General features: G+C 34.1%; 3 protein-coding genes across 6 annotated transcripts; 2 read left to right on the top strand and 1 right to left on the bottom strand.

Moving 5' to 3' along the window:
• Positions 1–961: 961 nt before the first annotated feature.
• LOC112772972 (probable indole-3-acetic acid-amido synthetase GH3.1) lies at positions 962–2827 on the bottom strand. Its single transcript, XM_025818003.2, has 2 exons — positions 2712–2827; positions 962–2560 (listed from the first exon to the last, which is right to left on the bottom strand). Exons 1-2 carry the CDS (start codon positions 2825–2827, stop codon positions 1183–1185), a joined length of 1494 nt encoding a protein of 497 aa, XP_025673788.2. The 3' UTR covers positions 962–1182.
• A 914-nt stretch (positions 2828–3741) lies between these two features.
• LOC112770421 (protein FAR1-RELATED SEQUENCE 5-like) lies at positions 3742–7492 on the top strand. Its single transcript, XM_025814780.1, has 4 exons — positions 3742–3843; positions 5405–6079; positions 6164–7002; positions 7123–7492. The coding sequence occupies exons 1-4, from the start codon at positions 3742–3744 to the stop codon at positions 7490–7492; spliced, it is 1986 nt and encodes a 661-aa protein (XP_025670565.1).
• Positions 7493–19436: 11944 nt separating this feature from the next.
• LOC112771707 (probable protein phosphatase 2C 52) lies at positions 19437–23564 on the top strand. 4 transcript variants are annotated; one of them, XM_072224199.1, is made up of 9 exons: positions 19498–19852; positions 20195–20297; positions 20412–20471; positions 20586–20747; positions 20882–20935; positions 21765–21983; positions 22071–22188; positions 22271–22494; positions 22909–23564. In XM_072224199.1, exons 6-9 carry the CDS (start codon positions 21855–21857, stop codon positions 23212–23214), a joined length of 777 nt encoding a protein of 258 aa, XP_072080300.1. In that variant the 5' UTR covers positions 19498–19852; positions 20195–20297; positions 20412–20471; positions 20586–20747; positions 20882–20935; positions 21765–21854; the 3' UTR covers positions 23215–23564. The 4 variants fall into 4 exon arrangements, with proteins under 4 accessions (XP_029151063.1, XP_072080298.1, XP_072080300.1 ...); XM_072224198.1 differs by having other exon boundaries at positions 19520–19852; positions 20167–20297; XM_029295230.2 differs by having other exon boundaries at positions 19437–19852; positions 20882–21983.
• The last annotated feature ends 63 nt before the right edge of the window (positions 23565–23627 follow it).

Genomic DNA, 23627 nt, shown 5'->3' with positions numbered 1-23627 from the left:
TATATGATCATTAAGATAATAAAAGAAATTAATTTTTAGAAGTAATTAACTTTTATAATAAGATAATTCCGAGATATTGTTATGCTATATAATGATGAAATGAAATCATATTTTGCATTAAATAGTTCCAATATACTATACTATTGCTATTAAACATAACATTTTGCCTTATTGAAGAAAAATGAACACATTATAGTATTGATATAAGTCTTTCTCTTTTTTGTAGCAGCCAAGAAATTACCGTGATTGACACTAATAAATATTCTATGAGTCTTGCTTTTGCTTTTCCTCAGAAAATCTAGGAAGTTGGACCAATGAGTTTACTCGGGTGACACCTTCCAGACCCGACCAATGAGTCCCTCTTTAGTTTAAATCTTGAAAATAAATTATTATATTTTTTAGGATTAAAACCAAATATAATAACCAGCTTTGCTAGGTAGACAACAACATAAACAATGGGTTAAAAATTTGGTCCAATAAAATTAATTTCATTTAGTAATTTAAAAATTTTTACCATTCAATATACTCTAATTTACAATATACTCTAATATACTTGAAAAAGTGAAAATATCATTAGTATTTAAAGTTATTTTTCTAACAAATTCAAATATAAGATTAATGCAATAATGTTGTTTCAATTCAAGCAATGTTACTAAAAGTGTCTGTGTATGAAAATAGGAAAGTGAGTGGAGGTTGTTTGTGTAACTTCCATCAGAATAAGGTTTTGTTTTGTTGACGTGTGTGGAAAAGATAAAAAAGTAAATTGGTTATTATCTGAAAATGATATAGTAATTTATTATTGAAAAGTCTTTCCTTTTTTTGTGGCAGCCAAAAAGTTACTGTGATTGACACTCAATAAGCCCTAAACTAAATTATCATATTTTTTTAGGGACAAAAAAATTAAATTAAACAAGATAATGACTAGACTCAAATAGAAAAATAAGAAAATAAAAAAAAGAAGTTTAAAGGTTAAAGCACACAGTTATGTTTTAACAGAGTTAAGCCACGACGGCCAAAAAAGAGAAAAGCTAAAAGCAAGCACTTTTGAACATCACATTAAGAAGTTAATACACAGATACTTCCATGAGATAATAATAATAATAAATTAAAAAAAAGAAAAAGAAAACATTTTTATTGAGATCTAGTTCTAGTGCATGACTACTGCATGGCGGGAAGGATCCTTCAACGACGACGTTCCGGTGTCCAGTGAGGTGCAGCTGGGCTGAAATGAACAAAGACCACCCTAGAGTCGAGCAGTTTCATTATTGGTGTGAAGCTTACGCACCTTGGAACCTTGTACTGATTAATGGACGCACCCCTGGAGATAGCATAGTCCATGAGCTCCTCAAATGTTCCATTCTTCACCACTCTTATTTCCAAAGGTCCAATTGAATTATCTGCAACTCTTCCCTGTCTATAAACCGAGTTTAAAGACTCCTCCATTGCCAAGCAGCACTGGTTTAGAACTTCATTAGTTGGAGGACGAGAAGCGTTCTTTATAATAAGCTCCCAGTAAATCACGTAATGCCCTGGGATCGATTTTGTGTCTGCATAACTCGTGTACTCAACCACCGTCGTGTTGAACTCCTTTAACAACACAGATGCGTTCTCTATGCCTCTCTGAAGCTCCGATTCATCGGTTTTGTCAGAATCGATGCTCAAAAGAACGTTCTTTCTTCTTACAAAGCGGAATTCTGGCGCGGTGTTGTGGAACCTTGTGACTTGAAGAATGTCACCCACACAGTAACGGTTGAGGCCGCAGTAGGTTGTGATAACGAGCTCGTAGTACTTCCCGACTTCGACGTCGGCGAGGTCAACGAGCGGCGGCGGCGAGTCACGGGAGAGAGTGAGAGGAGACGAGTCATCGTGTGGAATGAACTCGAAGTAACCCATGTTTGGCATAATGGTGTAAGAAACGTCAGAAGGATCCGAAATTGGCCTGAGATTAAGACCAAAGTAGCACTCGGAGGAACCGTACATGGTGCAAGCTTTAGGTAATCCACCACTGTAGTAGTCCAGCGTGGGAATGTATTGCGCCATGGCACCGGTGACGATCACGTCCAGGTACTTAGTATTTGGCCAGATTCTTGTGATTATCCGTTCCCAGTCCTCACTGGAGCACTCCATCGTTATGAATTCCGCCAGCTCCGGGTCAGGTTTGAGGAGTTTGGCCATGCATTCCCTTATGGAAGGGTCGGTGATTTTGGGGCTTAGGGTTCCGGTTGAGATGTCATGGCTCAAATGTTGCCAGTTAAGCTGGAGGAAGTGGATGGCCCTGAGAAGGCCGGAGGCGAAGACGGCACCGACGCGGAGGACTTGGTGGCGCATGATGAGGCCGCATAGCATCTGTGTGTACATACTCTGGAACGAATCGGGGCAGAGGATCGCCTCATTCGGGCTTGTGTACAAGTTGTATGGGTCAAACGGATGGTTCTTGAAGTGCTCGCTTTTGTAGTAGCTTGTTAGCACCGGCCGCGCCACCAGCCCTCCGGGGGTCTTCGTTTCTGCCTTCACGAACAGGAAGTGAAGCGCTTTTCCTTTGTCCAAATCAGGGACGTACCTGTGTATGTGCAAAGCGTAAGAACCAAATTAATTAATTAATTTTTTATTTTAATTAATTAGGAGTTAGTACTGTAGCTGATACATATACACGTCGGTTGCGTTGAGTTAATGCAAGCACTGTGAAAGAGAAGAGAGAGAAAGAAACGTACTGGTTCATGACTGGCATGAGAAGGCTGTACAGTAACTGACGTCGGTCTAACTCCTCATGAATGAACGGCATCAGTTTTCTTTCGCCAGCAGATGTGCCAGAACTGGAAGTTTTCATCATTACATATCATCATCATATACATATTTCGTGACTGGTAAATAGTTACGGAAGGTTTTCACATGTTCCAATGTATTATAGTGGAACAAAGCTATACCAGAGACAAAAGGGTTGCAGGTAATTTATTTGTCGTGTTGTATATAGTGTAATTTCAAACTTATCCCTGAGCTAAGAAGGCAAATTACAAAAAGGATAATAAGGAAGCCAATATGCATAGTTGTAGTTGGCTATAAACGGCTCTAAGCCGATGGTCTGAATGGCATTGGGTCATTATTGATTTTTCTTTTACCCAAACCCAACTCTTTTTTTTCGGTGGAACACATGTAGATTTCTTAGCTGGGGAAAGCCCATGGTGTAAGCCTTTGTTCTTTCAATGTATTGAAGGGTATTGTTACAAGGTAGCAGCAGTTGCAGAAAAAGCGGGGTAGGCGGTGTTTCAATCAATACCAAAAATCGGGACACTGGAACAAATGGAGCAAAGACGAACAAGCTTCTTGCCAAGGTGAAACTAACAGAGAGACCTGATGCAGATTTCATGAATCAGATCACGCTTGATTCCAAAGTTGAGGATGAACCGGTAAGTGGAATTAAACATGTTCATGTTGTAGGCCATGGGAGCTTGACTCTTGGTGGTAGAATTCGATGCGTTGGGAGAGAAGATCAGATTGGGGTTTGAATGGGTTGAGTTATGGGTTTAGATAAGATTTTGGGCTTAGCCCAAGCCAAAAAGAAAAAGGTCTTGTTACAAAAAAAATAAGGTTCTAGTAATAATACCTAAGCGGCGACCATTTATGATTTGGGATGAAACACATTGTGTGTTTGTATGAGAAGATGAAGTTCTCAAAATCATCACTGTAGTTATTGTTTTCTCAAGTTTGTTTGTTGTGAACTTCAGTCGGTTGTAACTGGAAAAAATGGAAGCCAGCAGCAGTGTCGTCCAGGACGCATGGTTATGGAGTGGTTCAAGAAAAATTTTATTGACGGAAGAAGGCGATGTTGGTGATGTTGACATGCAGGTATGTGTGGCTTTTAACACTGTGATACCATTCCCGTATGTTGCTGTGCATATGTGATTTACTACAAAACTATTTATGTGGATGTACTGAACTGATTTATGTGGATGTATTGAACTATTATTGCATAAAAAAATTTGATTCGCTGTTACAGTTTTTTGTGTTACGATCACATTTTTATCAGCTTGGTTAGTTAATTAGTTTAGGCAATTTATCAGAAGTTAAATTTTGACAGTAATATACAGACCAAATTTTACTAGATATTATATGCTTATAATTTTCATTGCTTTTTATGTCTTGTTCTTTGACATTTTAGTTTAGTTCAAATAACAAAGTATCTTTTCGAAATCAATGTCACAGGCTCAAGAACATGTTACATGTTTGGATAAATATTAATAAATAAAATAAAATTATTGGAGATAAAAAGTTTAGATAAAGTCACTGTATAAGATTTTTTGGGATGGCTAAATTTTTTTTTAAAAAATACACATATAACCTTAAATTATTTTTTTATTTAGCTATCTCTTGTTGATATAATTATGTATTCATGTATATAAATTATTGTAAAATACGTAATTTTTAATTAGAGAACTAAGAACAAATATATTTTATAAAAAAAATTTAATATCGAAAAAACTATTTTCTACAAGAGATACATAAAATGAATGGGTGTTTAATCATTTTTTGTGTAAATAAACAAATATTATATATGTACTCCTGTGTTTATATTTTGATGAACATATATACTAAAAACAAATGCTGCCTATACGTCGGTAATGATTTATTGGAGTAATTTTTTCAAAAGTTAAGAATGTTACTGTAGACTCAAAATTTGAAGTATTGATTTATTATTTGAAATGATTGGCAAATTTTTTAAAGAAAAAATCTTATTTGCATTCATTTTTTGTTATACACTAGATCGACTCACTAATGTTTGTTATAAAATGGATTCTAGATCTTAAATAAGAGCAGTAGAGAATAAGTTTTTTATCAACATTCAAAATCTAAGAAATTTTTTTATTATCTCAAATATAGTGCATGAGATTCAATAATGAATAGTATAGGATTCGGCAACTTATATTCTTATTTGACAAAAGCAACTTATTTTTTTAAATGTACCATTTAAGATTCATAATTTTTTTTTTTTTATTTTTTAGACTCGAACGGAAAATAACTTAAAAAAAAAGGTCAAATTTACCTATATTTGATCAACTCAAATTCTTTACTTTGAGACTTAATTTGTGCGTTATTTTGCATTTCACTTCATCAAATAAAACAACATTAATAGTTTAATACTTCAAACTTCACTTGCAAGAAATTAAATATGATCACCCTAAAAAATTATTATTTAGGATAAATTAAAGACATTCAATGAAAGCATAATGGAATATTTATCATTTTTTTTATTTTTTAAATTATAAAAGTCTTTTATTTTGCCTAGCTAGGGTGAGATCAAAGAAACGTGATTACTGAAAATATTTACATGGGTAGTGTTTATACATTATCCATTTGATAGTAAAATGGTTGAGTTAATTTTACTAATCTGTTTTGTGTTATAATGTAGGATGGAATGTATGATATGGGAGTTGAGGCAGATGAAGCTCTTGTGCAGGTGGAGGGGACAGCTAGTGGATCCCCAGACCAGTTGATAAATCTGGAAGGTGTTACTGTAGATGATGTTCTTCAAATGGAATTCAACACTCCCGAAGAAGCAAGTGGTTTCTACAACAACTATAGTCGACTGAAAGGTTTTGCATCAAGGCAAGGGAAGAAAATAAGGAATAGCATAGGGCATATTGTTAGATATACATTTGTATGTAACAGGCAGGGTTTTCGAGAGAAGAAATGGTTGGAAAAAATGGATAGGAAAAGGGAGCATAAGGTAGTCACTCGTTGTGGGTGTCTCGCTGAGATGAGGATTAAGAAAAAAGATGGAACCGGGAATTGGTACGTGTCGCGGTTCATTGATGAACATAACCACGAGATGGTATCTGGAAAGTTTGTAAATTATCTAAGATCACATAGGAAGATATCGGAGGTTGAGATTGCTCAGCTGACTAGTATGAGGGGAATTGGGATTAGTATTCCAAAGATATACGAATCATTTGCAGCACAGCTTGGAGGTTTTAATAAGGTTCCTTTCACGAAACAAGATATGTATAACGAGGTTAGGAGGCAAAGAGAATTGCAAGGTGGAGATGTGAATGCTGCTATTAGGTTTTTGGAGGGGGTTGCTCGTGTATATGGTAGAATGTTTTAGCGGTATAAGGTGGGATCGGAAGAGCACTTACACGATCTTTTTTGGAGTGATGGTCGTAGTCAGGATGATTATGCTGTTTTTGGGGATGTGCTTGCTTTTGATGCAACTTATGGACGTAATAAGTACAACCTACCGGTGGTGGTGTTCTCAGGAGTTAATCATCACAACCAAACTTGTGTGTTTGCCACGGCAATGGTTTCATGTGAGTCTCAAGAGTCATATATTTGGGTTTTACAACAATTTCTCGATTGCATGCAAGGAAAATCGCCAATTTCAGTGATCACAGACGGTGATCCTGCCATGAGAATAGCCATACAATCTGTTTTTCCCCAAGCTCATCACAGGCTCTGCGCATGGCATCTTTTGAGAAATGCAACACAGAATATATGTGATCCGCGTTTCACGCAATTGCTAAAACATTGTATGTTGGCAGACATGGAGACCGAAGAATTCGAAATGCACTGGCAGTCAATGGTCGACGAGTGTGGCGTTGTTGATGTAGAGTGGGTGAAAGACTTGTATAGGAAAAAGAATTCTTGGGCGACCGCCTACATACGAGGGAGGTTCTTTGCCGGTATAAGAACCACGTCTCGTTGTGAGTCGTTACATGCTAAGCTTGGGAGGTTTGTTGAGAGTAGGTATGGAGTATTGGAGTTTGTCACTAACTTTCAAAGATGTGTAGATTTTCTTCGTGATAATGAGGATGAGCTCGAATTTAGGTCATGCTATGGTACTCCCGTGTTGCAAACAGAGTTTATGGAGCTGGAAAAATCCGGATGGAGTAAATTCACACGAGAGATGTTTTGGAGATTTCGCGAGTCCCTCAGACGATGTGTTCGGGTTAGGATATTTGAAAGCAAGGTTACAGATCAGTGCCACATTTATAGGATTGAAAAGTACCGGTGACCGGATATGAGGTGGATTGTTGTGTGGGAACCTGTCACAAATAATTTCAGGTGCACATGCATGCGGATGGAGTCCTTCGGGCTACCATGTGTGCATATCCTTGCTGTATGTGTTAGGTTGGATTTATGTGCACTGCCCGATAGCCTTGTGTTGCGCAGGTGGGCTAAAATAGCAAAGTTAACGATTGGATCAGGTGAAGAAACAACGGACCACGCAGCAACTTATAGAAGCAGGTTGGGTGCCTTTTCTCAGATATGCAAGAGGTTAGGACGGGTTGCATGCATGAGTGATGAGGACTTCAAGCAATACTCTAAGAAGCTTCTAAGTGATGCAGTTGTGTTGGAAATTAAGTACGGGTTGAGACCCACCGAACCTATGGTGACAAGCGGGTTAGTCCGTCAAGGGATAAAGGACCCAGTCCGTGTTAGAACAAAGGGCACCGGACGATGTTCCCAGGCCGCTCCGTCAGTTGGGAAGAAGCGATGAAAGTGTAGCACATGTGGCCGACTTGGACATCGAAGGACGCGATGTCCCAATGCACCGAGCCAGGCTTCCTTACGGCCAAGAGACGACTATGTGCTTAATAGGATGACTCAAGAAGTTCAGGTAATTATAACGTTGTTCTTAATGAATTAACTTTTGAAACCTAATTTGCCATGAAACTAAAATATTAAGATACATTAAAGATGGTACTTGATTAGTTTTAGTTCATAGTTATTGACACTCAACTTTATTATTCTCATATTTTAATTAGTGACTCTTGACTAGTGAATTTTTTTAATGTTGGTGATATTTAAATTGTAAAAGAATTGATTAGGTGGTAAGGCTATAAAAATTTGAAGTCAATCTAAAAATTAGGTGGTAATATAATGATAGGACAGGCACTAGCAACACTTGAGTGCATTTGTCCAATCTTATGAAATGAGCTATTAGACTAATAAGAAAGGCTATTGTATCTTAAATGAGTTACCTTAAATGAGGATGGGATCATGGAAGACTATTAGAAAAAAGTAACATTAAATGAAAGAATATTAGGCAAGATTGAAATAACTTGTGGCATAAGTTGTTACATCTTTTAATTTTTACCACCGTTGTCATCTTTCGAAGTTTGGTTTCATGTGATCATTCTCAACCATTTGAATTAGTTTTAGTTTTTAGAATATCTTATAAAATTCAGGCTTACCTCGGTGTATGCATACTATCATTTGTTTTTCTAAATCATTAATCGAATATCAATCCTATTGAATCATCCAAAACTATTTTAAACAAAGTGATTATGTTTTATTCTTTTGTTGTACTACCGAAGTTTAACTAAGAAGGTCTCTGTTGACAAAACTGTTCAACCATGCAGGGTGGCGAAAAACCAGTTCGGACCAGGAAGCGGAAGATTGGTTGTGATCCTTCTATTGTCCACCAACCGATTTTCTCCGAGTCTACCACATGTATTGGTGAATGTAGTTAGTTGCCAGAGGTGTGACCCTTAGGGTTAAATTTGGCTGTTTAGTTGACAAAGTTATATTTTGGATAATTTGTGTTTATCTCTATTTAAATTGGATAAGTACTTGAACCATTATGAAGGGTTTATTTGTTGCATTAGATTGAGTAATGTAATCCGTTTGCTTCTATATGTATTGGTGGATTTAAGATGGATTTAAGCTGTATCACCATATTTTGTCATGGTTCGAAAGACTTTTTTTTAATGTTCCGATTCGTAACAATTACCAAATTTGCCACTAACCAGTGGAGACTTTTAAACTAGACTTGTATGTAGGGACGAATCTATGAAATAGAATGTGGGAGCAAAATGCCAACACTACCATTAATGAAATTTCTGGAGCAGTATATAACAATAATAACTGTTTATCCCTATTAAATTCATTCATTTGTTATTGCTGGAATTTTTTACCTCAATCATGTGTACTTGATAGTCATGAGAGTTTCCTTTTAGATATGCATTTTCATGATCAATTCTTGGAGTTAATTAAAAAATGTATTTCTTATTAGAAATTGGTTGAGATTTGATAGAATATTGTGTGTCCATGGTTGTTTTTACTTTTTAAAATTACCTTTAATTTTGTCGTATCATCTGAAACAGTAAAAAATAATTATATAAGTTTTCAATATTAAGAAGAGTCGGTCTGCTGATGGTAAGGGAGATAAATTCTAAAATGATTGTAGTTACATAATTAAAAAACTTTATCCAAATTAGATTTAAATACTCTATTAGATTTTATAGCTTTCGCAAAATTTTTATTTACGTACTCACAATTAAAAAATTTGTCTTTATGTTAAGTTTGTATATTAGATAAAAAATTTTAAGTTGGTTCTTTTTAATTTTTTTGTTATCAACTGTTTTATATTTAAACTAGGATGTCTTATACAATATGTTAAAAACAAAATATTTTATAGTTAGTCTCTCTTCTTTTAAAGATGATAACTAGTAACGATCTAATTACTTTTTTTTGTCTAATACAATGAATTTATTTTAAAATGTTAGAGTATAAGAACTAAATTTAAAAAATGGTAAAGATAAGAACTAATAAAATACTGAAACCAAAAGATTATTACTATGATTATTATATTAAAAATGTCTCTTAAAATAGCAGTCGGTAATAGTTAAGGAAGATAACTCACTTTTATTTTAAACATAATTGAAGAGTTCATTTTGGCAAAGTATAGACAATTCCCATAATTAAGCAGATTAATATCACATACCATCAATACTATTGGTCTTCATGATTCAGATTCAAAATACATATGCATAGATAGATTTAACAACAGTGAAGCCTAAAGACTAATATTTCACCATGGTTCAAAAGAGGTAACTCTAAAAGAGTATACCTAAGCTTGGAAATGTGAATTGTGTGCTATGACGGGTACCCTAGATCACTATTCTCCACACCAAAATAACTAAACAAGTAGAGCATTACATCTTAATATCATGACAGACCTATATAATTCATTAACATTTTGCAATTCTAAGATAAATAGGAATAATCCATGTTTGCTACTCAATGCTGTGCAGAATGGTGTTCCATGCCGCTGCACTATTCAAATCAACCTTCTTTAGAACCTCGTTGATTGGAAAGCGGACGATGTTTATAGCTGTCCTCATCCGCACCCTATCCGGCATTGTCTATTCATGAAATCCACACAAAATTTAGGTAACGAAGTGAAACATCGGTCGAGGAAGGCAACTTCTGTCCCAATTTTAAAAGAAATCTTGTATATCTTACCATGTTTCCTATGTCAGTGATGTTGAATTTGCCAGCCAGTTGAAGCCAATATAACATCCATGTTGCCGACTGAAAGCTGCCATTTGTTTTCACCATAAATTACTTCACGTTCACAATGGTATCATTCTTTTGTAAACAATGATTCACGAGCTTGATTTTCTCAAACCTGTCATCCAGAGTAGGAACTCCTTGTGGATATTGAATAGGTCCCCATGTAGTAGGGTCAGGGGACACAAGCTGGAAGCTTCCAGCGTTGCGGTCTAGCCTAAAAATTTGTGATAGCGCAATCATCTGAAAGGTAAAATAAAATTTAATTAATAAAAAGCTCAAATGACCATCTTTATCTCACCAGAAAATTAGGTGTTACATTAGTAGTTTATGAATATAAAACAAATTTTTAAAACTCACTATGGTTCGCATGTTGCGTTCTCGCCGTTCTATTGTATCCGGTGCCTTGGTCACGTCAAGAGAGTACACCCTTGCATTTGATACATCTATGACCATCAGATACCATGAATGACTTGCTTCGCAAATTGGCACAAACACCTACAACTCATCATTTGAAAGATAATTGTGAACTAAAACTTTATTTGTAAATTAATTTCACAGATACTCAATTACAATAAGATTTCGATGATAAATATTACATGTTCCAGTTGGGTTGTTTCAGGCATCCATCGCTCAAGGTACCGTTTGATGATGACCTCCAAAGGTTTTAGAAGGAGAATATCATTTGCCATGGTAGAAGGAACAAACCATTTACGAGGTGGTAATGCTCTTGAGGCTTTCATGGAAGCCATCATTACAGTAATATTAACAATCTGCAAAATTTTTTAAAAGAAACCATACGTCAATGTATTCTCGGTACCTTCCCGTGTCAATATTATTTCTAAGACTGAAATGAATTAACTCACATCAGAATGGGGCACATAACGTGGACAAAGAGAAAATAACTGCCCTCTGGAAACCTCAAGTTGAGTGAATTTGAACAAAATTTCCCTATGCATGAATGGCACAAGTGAGTACATTTGTTAAATAATGGCATAAAAAAAAGTTAAAAAACTAAATCAAACCATATTGGCAAACTGGTGCAAAAGAAAGTACCCGTAGTTATTAGTCTCATTAGTCTTTCGAAATATATAAGCCGCAAATCAGACTTCATCATACACAAGGTCCATCTCCGGGGTCGGCCTGAACTCCATGTCGTAGGTCTGCACATAATAGCAACAAAAGAAATGCATCAACTCTTTCTTCCTTGAGTCAGGTTATTTATTACTATAAAATACTCTTATGTACTTGCCTGTGGAATTAGAAAAACAGGGGAATCGTAGCTGTTTAAGAGTGGATCTCGTAGGACACTTGTGGGTGGACCAACTTGGGTTATGAGGGGGACTTGATTGTTCACACACCCTCTCATCGAAAGAACTGGTATATAGGGTGAAATTTCAGCAGAATGAGGAATACTGTCATTGTCTAGAGGCTCCATCTTGGGTAGTTTCGTTGGTCTAGTCCTACAAGGTGAACCTGAAAATAACTCACCAACCTGGGTGTTGCAATCCGTGTGGGTTAGGCTCGGAAGTTGCATGACAGAATGCATTATCTAGTTCATCAAAACCTTACATCATTTACAGCAAACTAAATAGTGTAAAATATTGATTGGGGAGAATATGAAGGCCTTAAAGAAAGAGACAACAACTTTTTAAGAGAACCTGTACCATCTCTGTGGATCTTATGACAGGTGAACTCCTAGCGACAGTTCGGGAGATACCGACTTTCGGGACTCCTGTCGACCAATGCAGTTTGCGAGCTAGTGGGGGCTTCGAATTTGCTACACGAGACTTAGGCCTCGGTGTAGAACGTTGCTCGTCGATGATAACATCGTCGTCGTAGTCAGGAGAATTGGGGACTGTAATGTCAAACATCCCTACTAGGCATTCTCCTGCAATGCCTTTTCCATTGTCATGCGACTTGAGTGCAATTGTTTCTGTTATTTTTTTGTCCGCTGGCATAGGGATTTCACCGGCGAGGAATTCATCAGTGTTAGAGTACAACTTTGGACCAGTTAATTGTGCTTGTGATGGGTTCCGCATGCCCTGAGTATTGGTTCTACAGATCCCCGACGTGAATGTCTCAGCACCTCCTTTAAGATGGGGTAAATTGTTATGAAGGCCAGTGAAGTTCTTCACAATATTTAACAGACGCTTCTCAAAACACTGCATTTTATCCTCCATGACAGCAGTTCTAACCTCATGGTTCTACACAAAAAAACAACTAGCATTACGTTTGACTATACTATCAGGGGATGAAGTTCCAAAAGAAGTGTCGGAATAAAAATATGCATGAGATTAAAAAAGCATTTGTCTATGTCGGAAAGCCTTGTCTACCATATGAACACAACATGTACCACATATAACAATGAAAAAAAAAACACTCAAAATTTGTACAGTATACAAACCTGCACAATATCTAGCACCTTCTGGATAGAGGCTTTATCGACAACGTCAACAGCATCATCGGTAGAGTCTTTATGCACAAATTGATCTACTGACTGTTAGAGTCATGAAAAAGCGATACATCAGCACAAATAACGTGCGGCACGTCATCATTAAGTAAAGGACTATAAAATTAACGAAATAAATAGATAAAAGTTAGACACGTCACCCCTTGAATCATAAGCTCCAGGTTTAAGTTATTGTTGTCTTCCACGGAATGCACCTCCAGGACAGACGTGGGGCTCAGTGCTGGAACAACCCTACAGTACAAACAGTAATGTAGTAGGCTCAAGCCAAAAAGCATAACAAAGACTAGTGTGGTTAAACGTGTGATCCGAAAAATGCACTACAACTTATAACAAAAAGGCATTAACAAAAAACTTAAAGCATTGTTGTGGCACTTACGCATCATCCGTCTGAGGCTCCTGTGAGTCATCCGCAGGAAATGGCCGATATTCTTCCATGGTCACAACTTCAGAACACAACAAATATTAAGACTGAAAGTAAAGGAGGGAGAAAGATGTAGACTGGTGCATAAGACCATGCCTCAAATGCCCTATTTATAAGGCGAGGATGGTTCCTTCAAGGCAACCACAGTTGCTTACTCCATGCCTTCTATTGTTCAAAGGTCATGGCCCACAATTGTTGGGTTAATCAATCGACATCAAGCTTTTTTAATTTAACATAACGGTGAGAAATAGAACTGACTTAATATTAGAGTTGTTTAAAATGGTGGGTTTAGCAACTATCACAAACTAAATGGATATTAATATTTTTTTATAATAATTTAATTATTATTCAACTAACATAGAATGAATAAAATTTTTTAATTTAAAGAATTTTTTATTTTATATTGGATGGTGTTTAAAACATCGTTTTAATATAATTTTTTAATATTATAACAATTTTATTGCATAATTATTAATCTTGATGAATAAAATTCTTCTATATAAAACTATTAATATATCTTATATTTTTTAATTAAAAATAAAAAATTAAACTATCATCTAAAGTATTATATATCAAAAAAAGGGGTATTTATGTACTAAAAAATTCTATACTTATTAAAATACCTCAATTCTTTTTTGATATCAACTTCTAAATTTCATTTAATAACATCTGATGATATATATTAATGTGACATATCTAATGTTTACAGAATTGTTATACTAGGTTTAGATATATTTCAATAAAATATATATATTTTTAATTAAATAATAGTAACTAATTTTACTAATTTACCCATCAAAAAGAACTTGACTGACTTAGATCACATTAATGTAAGTCTTACATGCATAATCAAAAATGATCACCGAAATAAATACATAACATTTTAGGAGTACAGACATATAAAATTGTCATTTCAATTTACTTGTTATTTCTCGTTATTGTATCACAATGTATGTTAGACAGAAAAACATATGTCATGCATGGAAACATATACATAAAGTACAATAAAACCTAGAGAAGTAAGAACTAATAAGCCATTAAAGATAACATGATTATCTGGGTGCTATGAAATTGATAAAAAATATTTTTTAAAATCAAAACTATTTTTTTACTGTATTTAAGAATTTTCTAATAATAAAAATAAAAATAAGACTAAAATAAAAAAAAACATTTTTAAAAAACTACAACTAACATTATTTTCAAAAAGATTTTTTTCTAAAAAAAAATATTAACAAACATGATAATAAATTAAAAAAATACTCTTATCTTATTTTATTCAAATATTATTTGAAAGAGTAAAAAAATATTTTTACATGAGATTTCAAAAAATAAAATCATTTTTATTTTTGTAACAAAATTTTTAAAAAAAATTTATTTTAAAAAACATCTTTTTCGTAAAATAATTTGATGAATATTATGTGTATATAAAACAAAAATAAAAACAAAATATAATGTGTATTGCTTAATTTAGCAAGTTTTATCCAAATAAACAAATAGAATAACAGAATTAAAAATATATAAAAAAAATTAATGTATGGATATATTGTCGAAAATAAAAATAAATAAAACAATGATAACTTATTTTCTGTGCACTTACTTTATTTTTCAATTCTACCGTTGCCAAAACTTGAAGTCTCATCACACTGCAAAAATTGTTAATTACGAGTGTTTTCAAGGAGAAATGATTAAATACTACAGAGCATCGGATTAACCAAATCAAGCTAAAAGATTTGGTCGCTGATCCCTGTTAGAAAACCTTTTGGCATTTTGAATGGGAGGATACAAGTTTTGTAGACTTTCTTCATCTATACTGCACTATACCTAGACTGACAATAGCATCATCATTATTGAATTGCAACAGCGCACCTTTTCAAGAAAATGCAACCTTTCCCGCCAAAATTAATAGGTTTAACATGGTAAAAAAATTGGACTGATGGTCATCTCCAACCATTGTGTAGTCCTCACAAAAGCCACGTAGTTTTTCTCTATGTTGACACCTATTATGGGAATAGCAAGAGTTTCTTTCATGTCCTGGATTTTAAAATTTCATGCTTGTGCCTATTTACTAACAACAAAAGTTAGTGATGAATTTAGGGGGAGGGAAGACACATTATAATTCTTTTATTTCGAGCGAAGATAAAAAATGTGAGTGACATATAAAAAAACAAATAATGCTTATTAAACTAATTCCGTTGTTTATAAAAAATAAAAATCTTAATAAACGCTTATTTTTAATAAACGAAATAATGCTTAGAAGGACACCTACAAAATTTCCAAAAATAAATTATTTAAATATTTTAAATAAAAAATTTATGTAGCAAGTACAATTTTGTAAATAAATATAAAATAATAAATAATTAAATACTTATTTTAAATAATATATACAGCTTAAAAATATTTAAATTTGTTGAAATTAAACTGAAAATAATTATCAATTATTACTTTAATATGTGTAAAGTAAGATATTTTTTATCTGTTACTTAATTTACTAATAATTTAAAATTAGTTTAGAGTTAATTTTTGTTTTCATATATTTTTTGTCATTACTTATAACATTTTTAGGATTTGAACATCTATATGTATGATTCAACTGGGTACAAAGGCCTATTATAAAAAAAGGATAAACAACATTAATAAACTAAACAGATTTAAATATTAGATGACACTGTAATAGTATATATTATTTTTGAGGGTTATATGAGTAAAAAAAGAATTTAAATTCATCAAAAAAACAAAATTTGACACTATTTTAAGTATGAAAATATATGTATCACAAATATCATATGCATCACATATAATTTTTTTTTTTTTTGCGCCACTGTCTCATTAGAATTTGTCTGTACCTCTTAGGGTTGGTAATCTATACCTTATTTATTTATATTTGTTGCGTGAATAATTATAAAGAAGACAAAAAAATAAACTATTTTATCTTTTTACTTTTTACTATTTCTAAAAAAATAAGGTCTTTTTAAATTTATATTTTTACCTAACATATTTAAAAGATGAAGACAAAGATAAATATTTATGACACTTAAGTAAAATTTATCTTTCATAAATAACTAATGTGTATTTTGTTTTATATATAATTTTTTGATAAAAAAAATTATATCTATTAATTTTTGAATTATTATTTCTAAATAAGATAGATATATATTTATTGTGTACTTTTATAATTTAGTATTTTAAATGTCTTTTATTTTTATTGATTATATTTTAACAAAAAAATAATGATATAAATAAAGTTAGGACAAAATTAAAATGATAGAAAATATTTAATTAACAAAATAAAGTCTGAATAATATACTTAAAAAAATAAATAAATTTATTTTAAATAAAACATAATAGGAAAGCAGCTGAACATGCACGATTGTATCTGTTGAGCCGCTAGTTTCTATGTAAATTGAATTCATCAAATTAGAATTACTTTCTCTGGTATTAAATCGAATTAATCTTATTCGAATTAGTAGGATAAATAGGAATTCAAAATTGATAACTTTAATTTATGAAGGAATGAAATTCGATACAAGTAAATCGACACATGCAAATTTACTTGAGTCTAGATGTATTGATTTACTTGTATCGAATTTTATTTCTTCATAAATCGAAACTACCAATTTCGATTTATATATCATTTATCTAACTAATTTCAGTCACATTGATTCGATTTAATACCAAAAAATATAATTCAAATTTTATGAATTCAATCTACATACAAATATATATAAATATGCGTATGTTTTTTTATTTAGGACTTTCATATAATATTTAAATTTATTTAGTTTATTAATTATATTTATCTATAAAAAAATGAGACTCACCTACATGTTACATGTCCCTGCTTGTGCTTTTCACCACGTAATACTGTGTCCGTCTTTAAAACAAAATTTAAACAAGGAAAAACATTAGTAAAGATGAATTTAAACAACATAAAATATAACAATTAATTTCAAATCAAACTTTAATTATTCATAATAAAAAAATAATAAATTATTCAATATTCACTTCTCATGCAATGTGGGTTTTCAACGTCTACCTCGACAATATATTGGCAATAATAATAGACTTTCCTACTATTTTGAAATACATTAAAACACAGTAATAACATAATTTTTTAATATCTAAAATCATTATTTTCAAAACATGTAAATGGGCTTAATTTGTTTCTTCTTTTAAAAAAACATATTTTTTTATCTATGTTATTCTAAACGGTCCAAAATGCGGCCCATTCAATTCCACTAGCCTGAACAAACAATATAGTAATCGACTCACATTAATATCACGGCTGGCTTAAAAGCTCATTAGGACAAGCTAGACATTATCATGTTCAATAAATGAGTAAATGGATCAATCAGTTTGATTCCACGCTGATTCATTTCGTGTTATGCACACAAAGATTTATATCCACCAAATCTGATCCTTCCATTTAATTTATTCATAAAATGGACGGTGATTAAATTTGGTATAGCTTAGTTCCAATAAAGTGGAATGGAACAGGTGAAAACTTTCCAATAGTTACTGTGATCAATGTGTATATACAGAATTACATACCTCGTGAGGAACTTAGAGATTGGGTAAGCGCAGAAGATTGGAGAGCGGTCACCATTTACAATGCGTTGGATATCAGGCTGAAGATCCTCGTAAGTAACGATAGGAATTTTGGACATGAAGGTCTTCCGGTCAGTGGCTCCGTTTAGGCCAAATCGCTTCAGATACTCTGTATCGGCGTTCTGGCGCAGAATCTCCTCCAAAACTCTCTCCTGGACCGAGTCGGTGTTTTTTGTGACCTCCTCGATGAACTGAAGAGCCTTTGCGCTCTTCTCGTCACAAGCAGGTGCAGAATCACAAGCCATCAATGGAATCAAGTTGATTATAGTGGAAAATGTGGAAAATGAGTGTGAGAGGAGGGGGGGGGGGGGTTCTTGTTTTTATAGTGGAATTTGGAGGCGTAAGACTTGGGGCAAGGCAGATCATGGGAAGCCACGTTGAGAAGAGAGGGGCCAAATAGCAATTTTGGAGGGAAGCGTAGGGAGTGTGAGACAAGAGATTAATTTATTTTGTTGGTGTAAACATGGCTGGGGAAAATGTGGGCCCATGAACACGTAGGATCGCCACGTCATCAAGACCTTGTCGAAGACGATTTCTCGTTCGTCATGGCCGAACCACGCCGCCATTTTCCTTGCAGAGGTTTGTTGGTCTCCGAAAGCGACCAGTGCCGGCTGTTCCCTCTTGTAATATTGTATCCCATTTCATTCAGCAGACGGCCCAAGGCTTAACTACACTACTCACATCTGAATTGTGATAAAATAATTTGTTATTGGTCTCGGTTATAATTATTTTTTTTTTTTACTAAAGATAAGAGACTCGAACTCGCAACTTCTTAATTGAGTATGAGAAGATTATGCCATTTGAGCTGTTACTCATTGGCAGTCTCGGTTATTATTAGTATCTGAATTTTATTGAATTTAAGCTGGCTAGAGCTTAATTATTACTATCTACTTATTACAGAATAGAAGCGTTTTACCATCGTAATCTAGTTTTTGTTTTGTTATTTCAGTCCAAACATCCAAAGATGATTCTATTTTAACCTTATAAAAATTTTGTGTTTTGATATAACTTACATATATTTATGAAAAAATTACAAGAAACAACGCTTTTTTTAACAACATAAATAATAAGTAAAAAATATTAATTTTAATTCTAAAATTTAAAATTTAAATTAATTAAGTTTATTTATGTTTAGTAAATTTGAGTTGTAGTTCATGGTTCACGCCGTTCGTTTTCGGTCTGGAGAAGAGCGACGCCGATGAAGGTCCTTGTTGACGAATCAGCGGCGGTGAGGAGGTTTCCGACAGTGACGATAGGAGTTTGTTGACGACCAAGCGACGGCGGCGACGGATGACAATAGAGGGTTTGGAAGAGAAGTTAGTGCTTTGGTAAATTAGAGTATATTGAATGGTAAAAATTTTTAAATTACTAAATAAAATTAATTTTATTGGGCCAAATTTTTAACCCATTGTTTATGTTGTTGTCTACCTAGCAAAGCTGGTTATTATATTTGATTTTAATCCTAAAAAATATAATAATTTATTTTCAAGATTTAAACTAAAGGGGGACTCACATAACGTTGGCAAAAACAATTTTTTTTAAAGTTGCTGACGTGTCACTCTATAATTGGTGTTTTATAAAAACAATTAATAAAATTTATTTTTAAACCAAATACTTTAAATCTGGTTTGACCCAATTGGTTTAAATAAACCGGTCCGATTTTTTTCCTTTTTTTGTCCTTTTCTTCAATCCACCAAACTATGTCGTTTCACAATTCCTTCTCCTCCCTCAACCTCACACTTTCACAGAAGCTCTATCATCTCTCATATCTCATTGACGCGAGCCCAGATTTCTCCTTCTATCAGCATCATCCGACAAGCTCGTCGTCGGTCTCCTCCGGTATCCGATCTCGCGTGCCTTCCTTGCCGTCGTCGTCACAGGCGGCAGTAGCAGCAGCTCCCGGACCTGGACGTCGTCGCCGCTCCGTATCTTGTCACTGCCTCGCAGTCAGTCTCGCGCCGTCATTGCGCCCGTCGACACCGACACAGAAGCAGCAGGTCCCCGACTTCCTCCTCGCCTTCAGCAACTCCTCGGCTTCCTTCGCACAACCTGGTCCGAATTTGGTGAGTTTTCAAAAAAATTTTCCTGTTCGTCTCTTTTGTGTTTGGTTGCTGTGTTTGATTTTTTTGTCAAAAATAATCACATTGAGTGAAGATCACCAATATGGGCACATGTGTATTCATAAAAAGATGAACTGTATGAATAATTGAAGCCAAATTTGGGGTTTTTTACTATTTTATTAATAATTGTATAATTGGGATCAAACAGAATTAAATGGGTTATGCAAAAAACTAGTACCTAAAATAAATGGATTTTGAAATAAGTAGTGATGAAAGGGAAACAGTAATATAAAATTCTTGCTTTATTACTGTCTTAGCGACTCCCTGCAAATTCAATGCTATTAGGACGTAATGGAAAACAGTGAAGAATTGTCCTGTGAAGAATGAGGGTGACAATTTGGATGATAAGATTGGTGGTGGCACACAGGCTAGCTTTGGTGCAGAAGAGGTCAGTCAAATTCAAAATGGCATTATGCTTTACTTGAATTAAAATAACCTGTTAAATTCTATGTTGTAGTTATACTTGATAGCAAGTTTGACTTTATGCCTTCTTTTGTCATAGGAGCTTCCCAAAGACCTTATGGCTTCTCAAGGGACGCAAGCTAGCTTCGGTACAGAAGAGGTTAGTAAGATACAATATTACATTAGTGGTTACACGAATTAAAATAAACTGGTAAATTCTATGCTGTAGTTATACTTGATAGAAATTTTGACTGCATGTATCATTTTTTCTTAGGAGCTTCTCAAGGACCCTATGACTTCTCAAGATACATCAGCAGTGCCAAATACAGAAGTAAATGCATATGTGCAGTTAGGGTTTGGAATAGGTGACTCATAATTGATTAATAGCCATGGGGCTCCCATCCCACCATATGGAAGTAATCAGTGGCTATTACAGGTATCAATAATAAGAGATGAATTATTGCATTGTTATAACTTAGTGATTAGTAAATTTTAAACTATTTGATATCTATTATGATTCGCTGAATTCCTTTCTTTTGATCTCAAATTTGTTTGTGCTGTGGAGAACAGGTTGTACAACAAGGACAATATCCGAAGTTCAATGGGATGCAGTCGTGCATTGAGGTTGATATATGATGGGGACTGCTAGACTGTGTATCAAAGAAAAACCAGTAGCAATTTAATGTTTGGTTGTACTCCATGAGAATTTTTTATTTCTTGAATCATTGTTTGAGCATTTTAGGCAATTTAATACCTTCTGATATAGGTGCAGTAACAGATTGTTAAACTGATTTATTTTCTTTTTTACTTTCCAATTGTCATGACAGGTTTATTGTCTTAGTTGGCTATGAATATTTCAATAACAGATTAAATATGCAAATATTTCTTGTGTTTTACATCAAGCCTCGTTAGTTTTGATAATAAAATTTGAATATCCTCAATCCAAATCCATATCATGGCTTGTAATTAAAAGCCAGACGTAATGGATAATTCGATCTGGATATAGTGATTAGCACTTGCTGGATGAAACAGCATTATGTGGTTTATTTATATAGGTGGTGTGACTCTATCAATGCTTATGCTAATTTATTTAAGGCTATTTCTTCTTGTATTTTGTTTCTCATTTCTACATTTTATAAATTGGTGTCCTTTCTTGTCTGTGTGTATTCTAGGCCAAAATTGTTTGCTTTTTGTCTAAAAAAAATTGGTTTTTGTTCGTTATATTCTTCCTCCTTGCTATGGAATGAGAAAACTTGGACACTATCACAAGTGTGTTGCCTTACTCTTTATTTTGATATTCTATTCTATGAAGATTTATGTTCTGTTCTGTGAAAGAAAATGCATAGAAATTTAGTTGTTAACCCTTTTGAAAATTGAAGCCTTTTGTGTTCTCTGCTTTTTCTACTTAAGTTTAGTTTTCCAATGCATAGTTTATGGATTAAATTAATGTCAGGAGCCTCAGAGTTTGATGTTGTCAATGTGATTCTTGAGGAGGGACCAATCATCCTACATATCTTTAGTATATTCTATCACTTGGTTTCACATGTTAGTAAATTCCATGTGGAGAGAAGCTTTCATGAAGGCGTATAAGGCCATGGACAAAGAGCTAAGGTCTCATCCGAATCTGGATTGTTTCTGTAGTGGGAGCACGGCTGTAACCATAGTGAAGCAGGTAGCAGCTCAATGAGTAGTGCATTCAATTGCTGCATATACTTCATTGCTTCTTTTCACTGACACTTCTATGTTGTTCACTTTCCAGGGATCAAATCTGTTCATGAGCAACATAGGGGATTCCCGAGCAATCATGGGATCCAAGGACAGCAATGACTCCATGGTGGCAATTCGGTTGACAATTGATTTGAAACCTGATTTGCCAAGTTAGTTTTGTCATCATTGTTCATCCTTTATCAGTTCAGTCTATGTTTTTGCTTTGAGATAGCTTATCTGAATTTTTTACAGGGGAAGCTGAAAGAATCAAAAGGTGCAAGGGCAGGGTATTTGCCTTGCAAGATGAACCAGAAGTTCCAAGGGTGTGGTTACCTTTTGATGATGCACCTGGATTAGCAATGGCTAGAGCATTTGGCGATTTTTGTTTGAAGGATTACGGTGTCATTTCTATACCAGAATTTTCTTACCGGCTTCTTACAGACAAAGACGAGTTCATTGTTCTTGCCTCGGATGGAGTAAGGCTTTCGAAAATATATCTGCTTTTATTTGTTCTTGTGGTCTCAGTTGCCACAGTAATGTTACAATTATCGGTAAAGCCTCTCAGCATAGAGCATTTGCAGCATTTTCTGTTTCCTAGATGCATAGTTTTTTCTTGTTTTGTAGTTTTGGACCATGTGAAAGTCATCAAAGCAAAGTAACTTAGTTTAAGCTATGTATAACTTGCTGTAGGAAAATTTTGCTATGCATAATAGTTCTACCCATGTAAGCAAGAAAAGCTGTCATTCTCATCTATGTGTATGTTTACTTTTGTAAGTGAATAGACATATGATATGATGAATTTGAATCCAACACTTGAAAAATTTTTAACTAGTTCCTGTGTTTTTTTTAAGGCTACTTATGCTTAATATCCATCTTGGTATTTTGTGCAGGTCTGGGATGTGTTAAGCAATGAAGAGGTGGTTGAGATAGTATCCACGGCACCAACTCGAGCATCAACAGCAAGGGTTCTGGTGGATTCTGCAGCCCGAGAGTGGAAACTCAAGTATCCCACGTCAAAGATGGATGATTGTGCTGTTGTATGCCTTTTTTTGGATGGTAAAATGGATGTGGAATCTGATTGTGATGAGCAATGCTATTCTTCTGCAACAATCCAAAGCAACCATTCGGGTAATCCAGTTGAGTCCGATGATGGTCAAAAGGCCGAGCCTTCTTTGCAAAGGAACTTCACTGTATGAACCTCGGAAGAAAATCAAACCTATAGAGGAATATCTGTTGATGGTGAGGATGGAGCTTCAGCAGTAGTAGCAGCTAAAGATCAAAATTGGTCGGGTCTGAAAGGTGTCACCCGAGTAAACTCATTGGTCCAACTTCCTAGATTTTCTGAGGAAAAGCAAAAGCAAGCCTCATAGATTGTATTTGGTATTGATCAAAGACCTTTACAAAATAATCTTATGCCTAAGGTTTCTTTAGCATTATTTTGTCCTTTTTTTTCCGAACATGAATTCTGAAGCTAATGTATAGAACTATAAATATTATATACATAAAATTATAGATATTAAATTAAATAAAATAGTTTTAAAGATCATAATAATTTTACTACAAATTTCAGGAATTAGTAGATCATAAAAATAATGTAAAAAATCAACTA

Source organism: Arachis hypogaea, chromosome 18, assembly GCF_003086295.3.
Source record: "Arachis hypogaea cultivar Tifrunner chromosome 18, arahy.Tifrunner.gnm2.J5K5, whole genome shotgun sequence".
Taxonomy (NCBI): Eukaryota; Viridiplantae; Streptophyta; class Magnoliopsida; order Fabales; family Fabaceae; genus Arachis; species Arachis hypogaea.
The sequence above is the reverse complement of the archived record's forward strand: the minus strand, read 5'-3'. Positions and strand labels throughout refer to the sequence as shown.

Excerpts from the sequence above, each read along its gene's own strand:
- LOC112772972 (XM_025818003.2), bottom strand. The coding sequence starts at position 2,827 with ATGAAAACTTCCAGTTCTGGCACATCTGCTGGCGAAAGAAAACTGATG. Across the intron at positions 2,561-2,711 it reads CTCATGCCAGTCATGAACCA|GTACGTCCCTGATTTGGACA; the intron begins GTACGTTTCTTT and ends GCACATACACAG.
- LOC112770421 (XM_025814780.1), top strand. The coding sequence starts at position 3,742 with ATGGAAGCCAGCAGCAGTGTCGTCCAGGACGCATGGTTATGGAGTGGT. Across the intron at positions 3,844-5,404 it reads TTGGTGATGTTGACATGCAG|GATGGAATGTATGATATGGG; the intron begins GTATGTGTGGCT and ends GTTATAATGTAG. Across the intron at positions 6,080-6,163 it reads TTTTGGAGGGGGTTGCTCGT|GATGATTATGCTGTTTTTGG; the intron begins GTATATGGTAGA and ends GGTCGTAGTCAG.
- LOC112771707 (XM_029295230.2), top strand. The coding sequence starts at position 21,855 with ATGTTAGTAAATTCCATGTGGAGAGAAGCTTTCATGAAGGCGTATAAG. Across the intron at positions 21,984-22,070 it reads CTGTAACCATAGTGAAGCAG|GGATCAAATCTGTTCATGAG; the intron begins GTAGCAGCTCAA and ends TTCACTTTCCAG. Across the intron at positions 22,495-22,908 it reads TTGTTCTTGCCTCGGATGGA|GTCTGGGATGTGTTAAGCAA; the intron begins GTAAGGCTTTCG and ends TATTTTGTGCAG.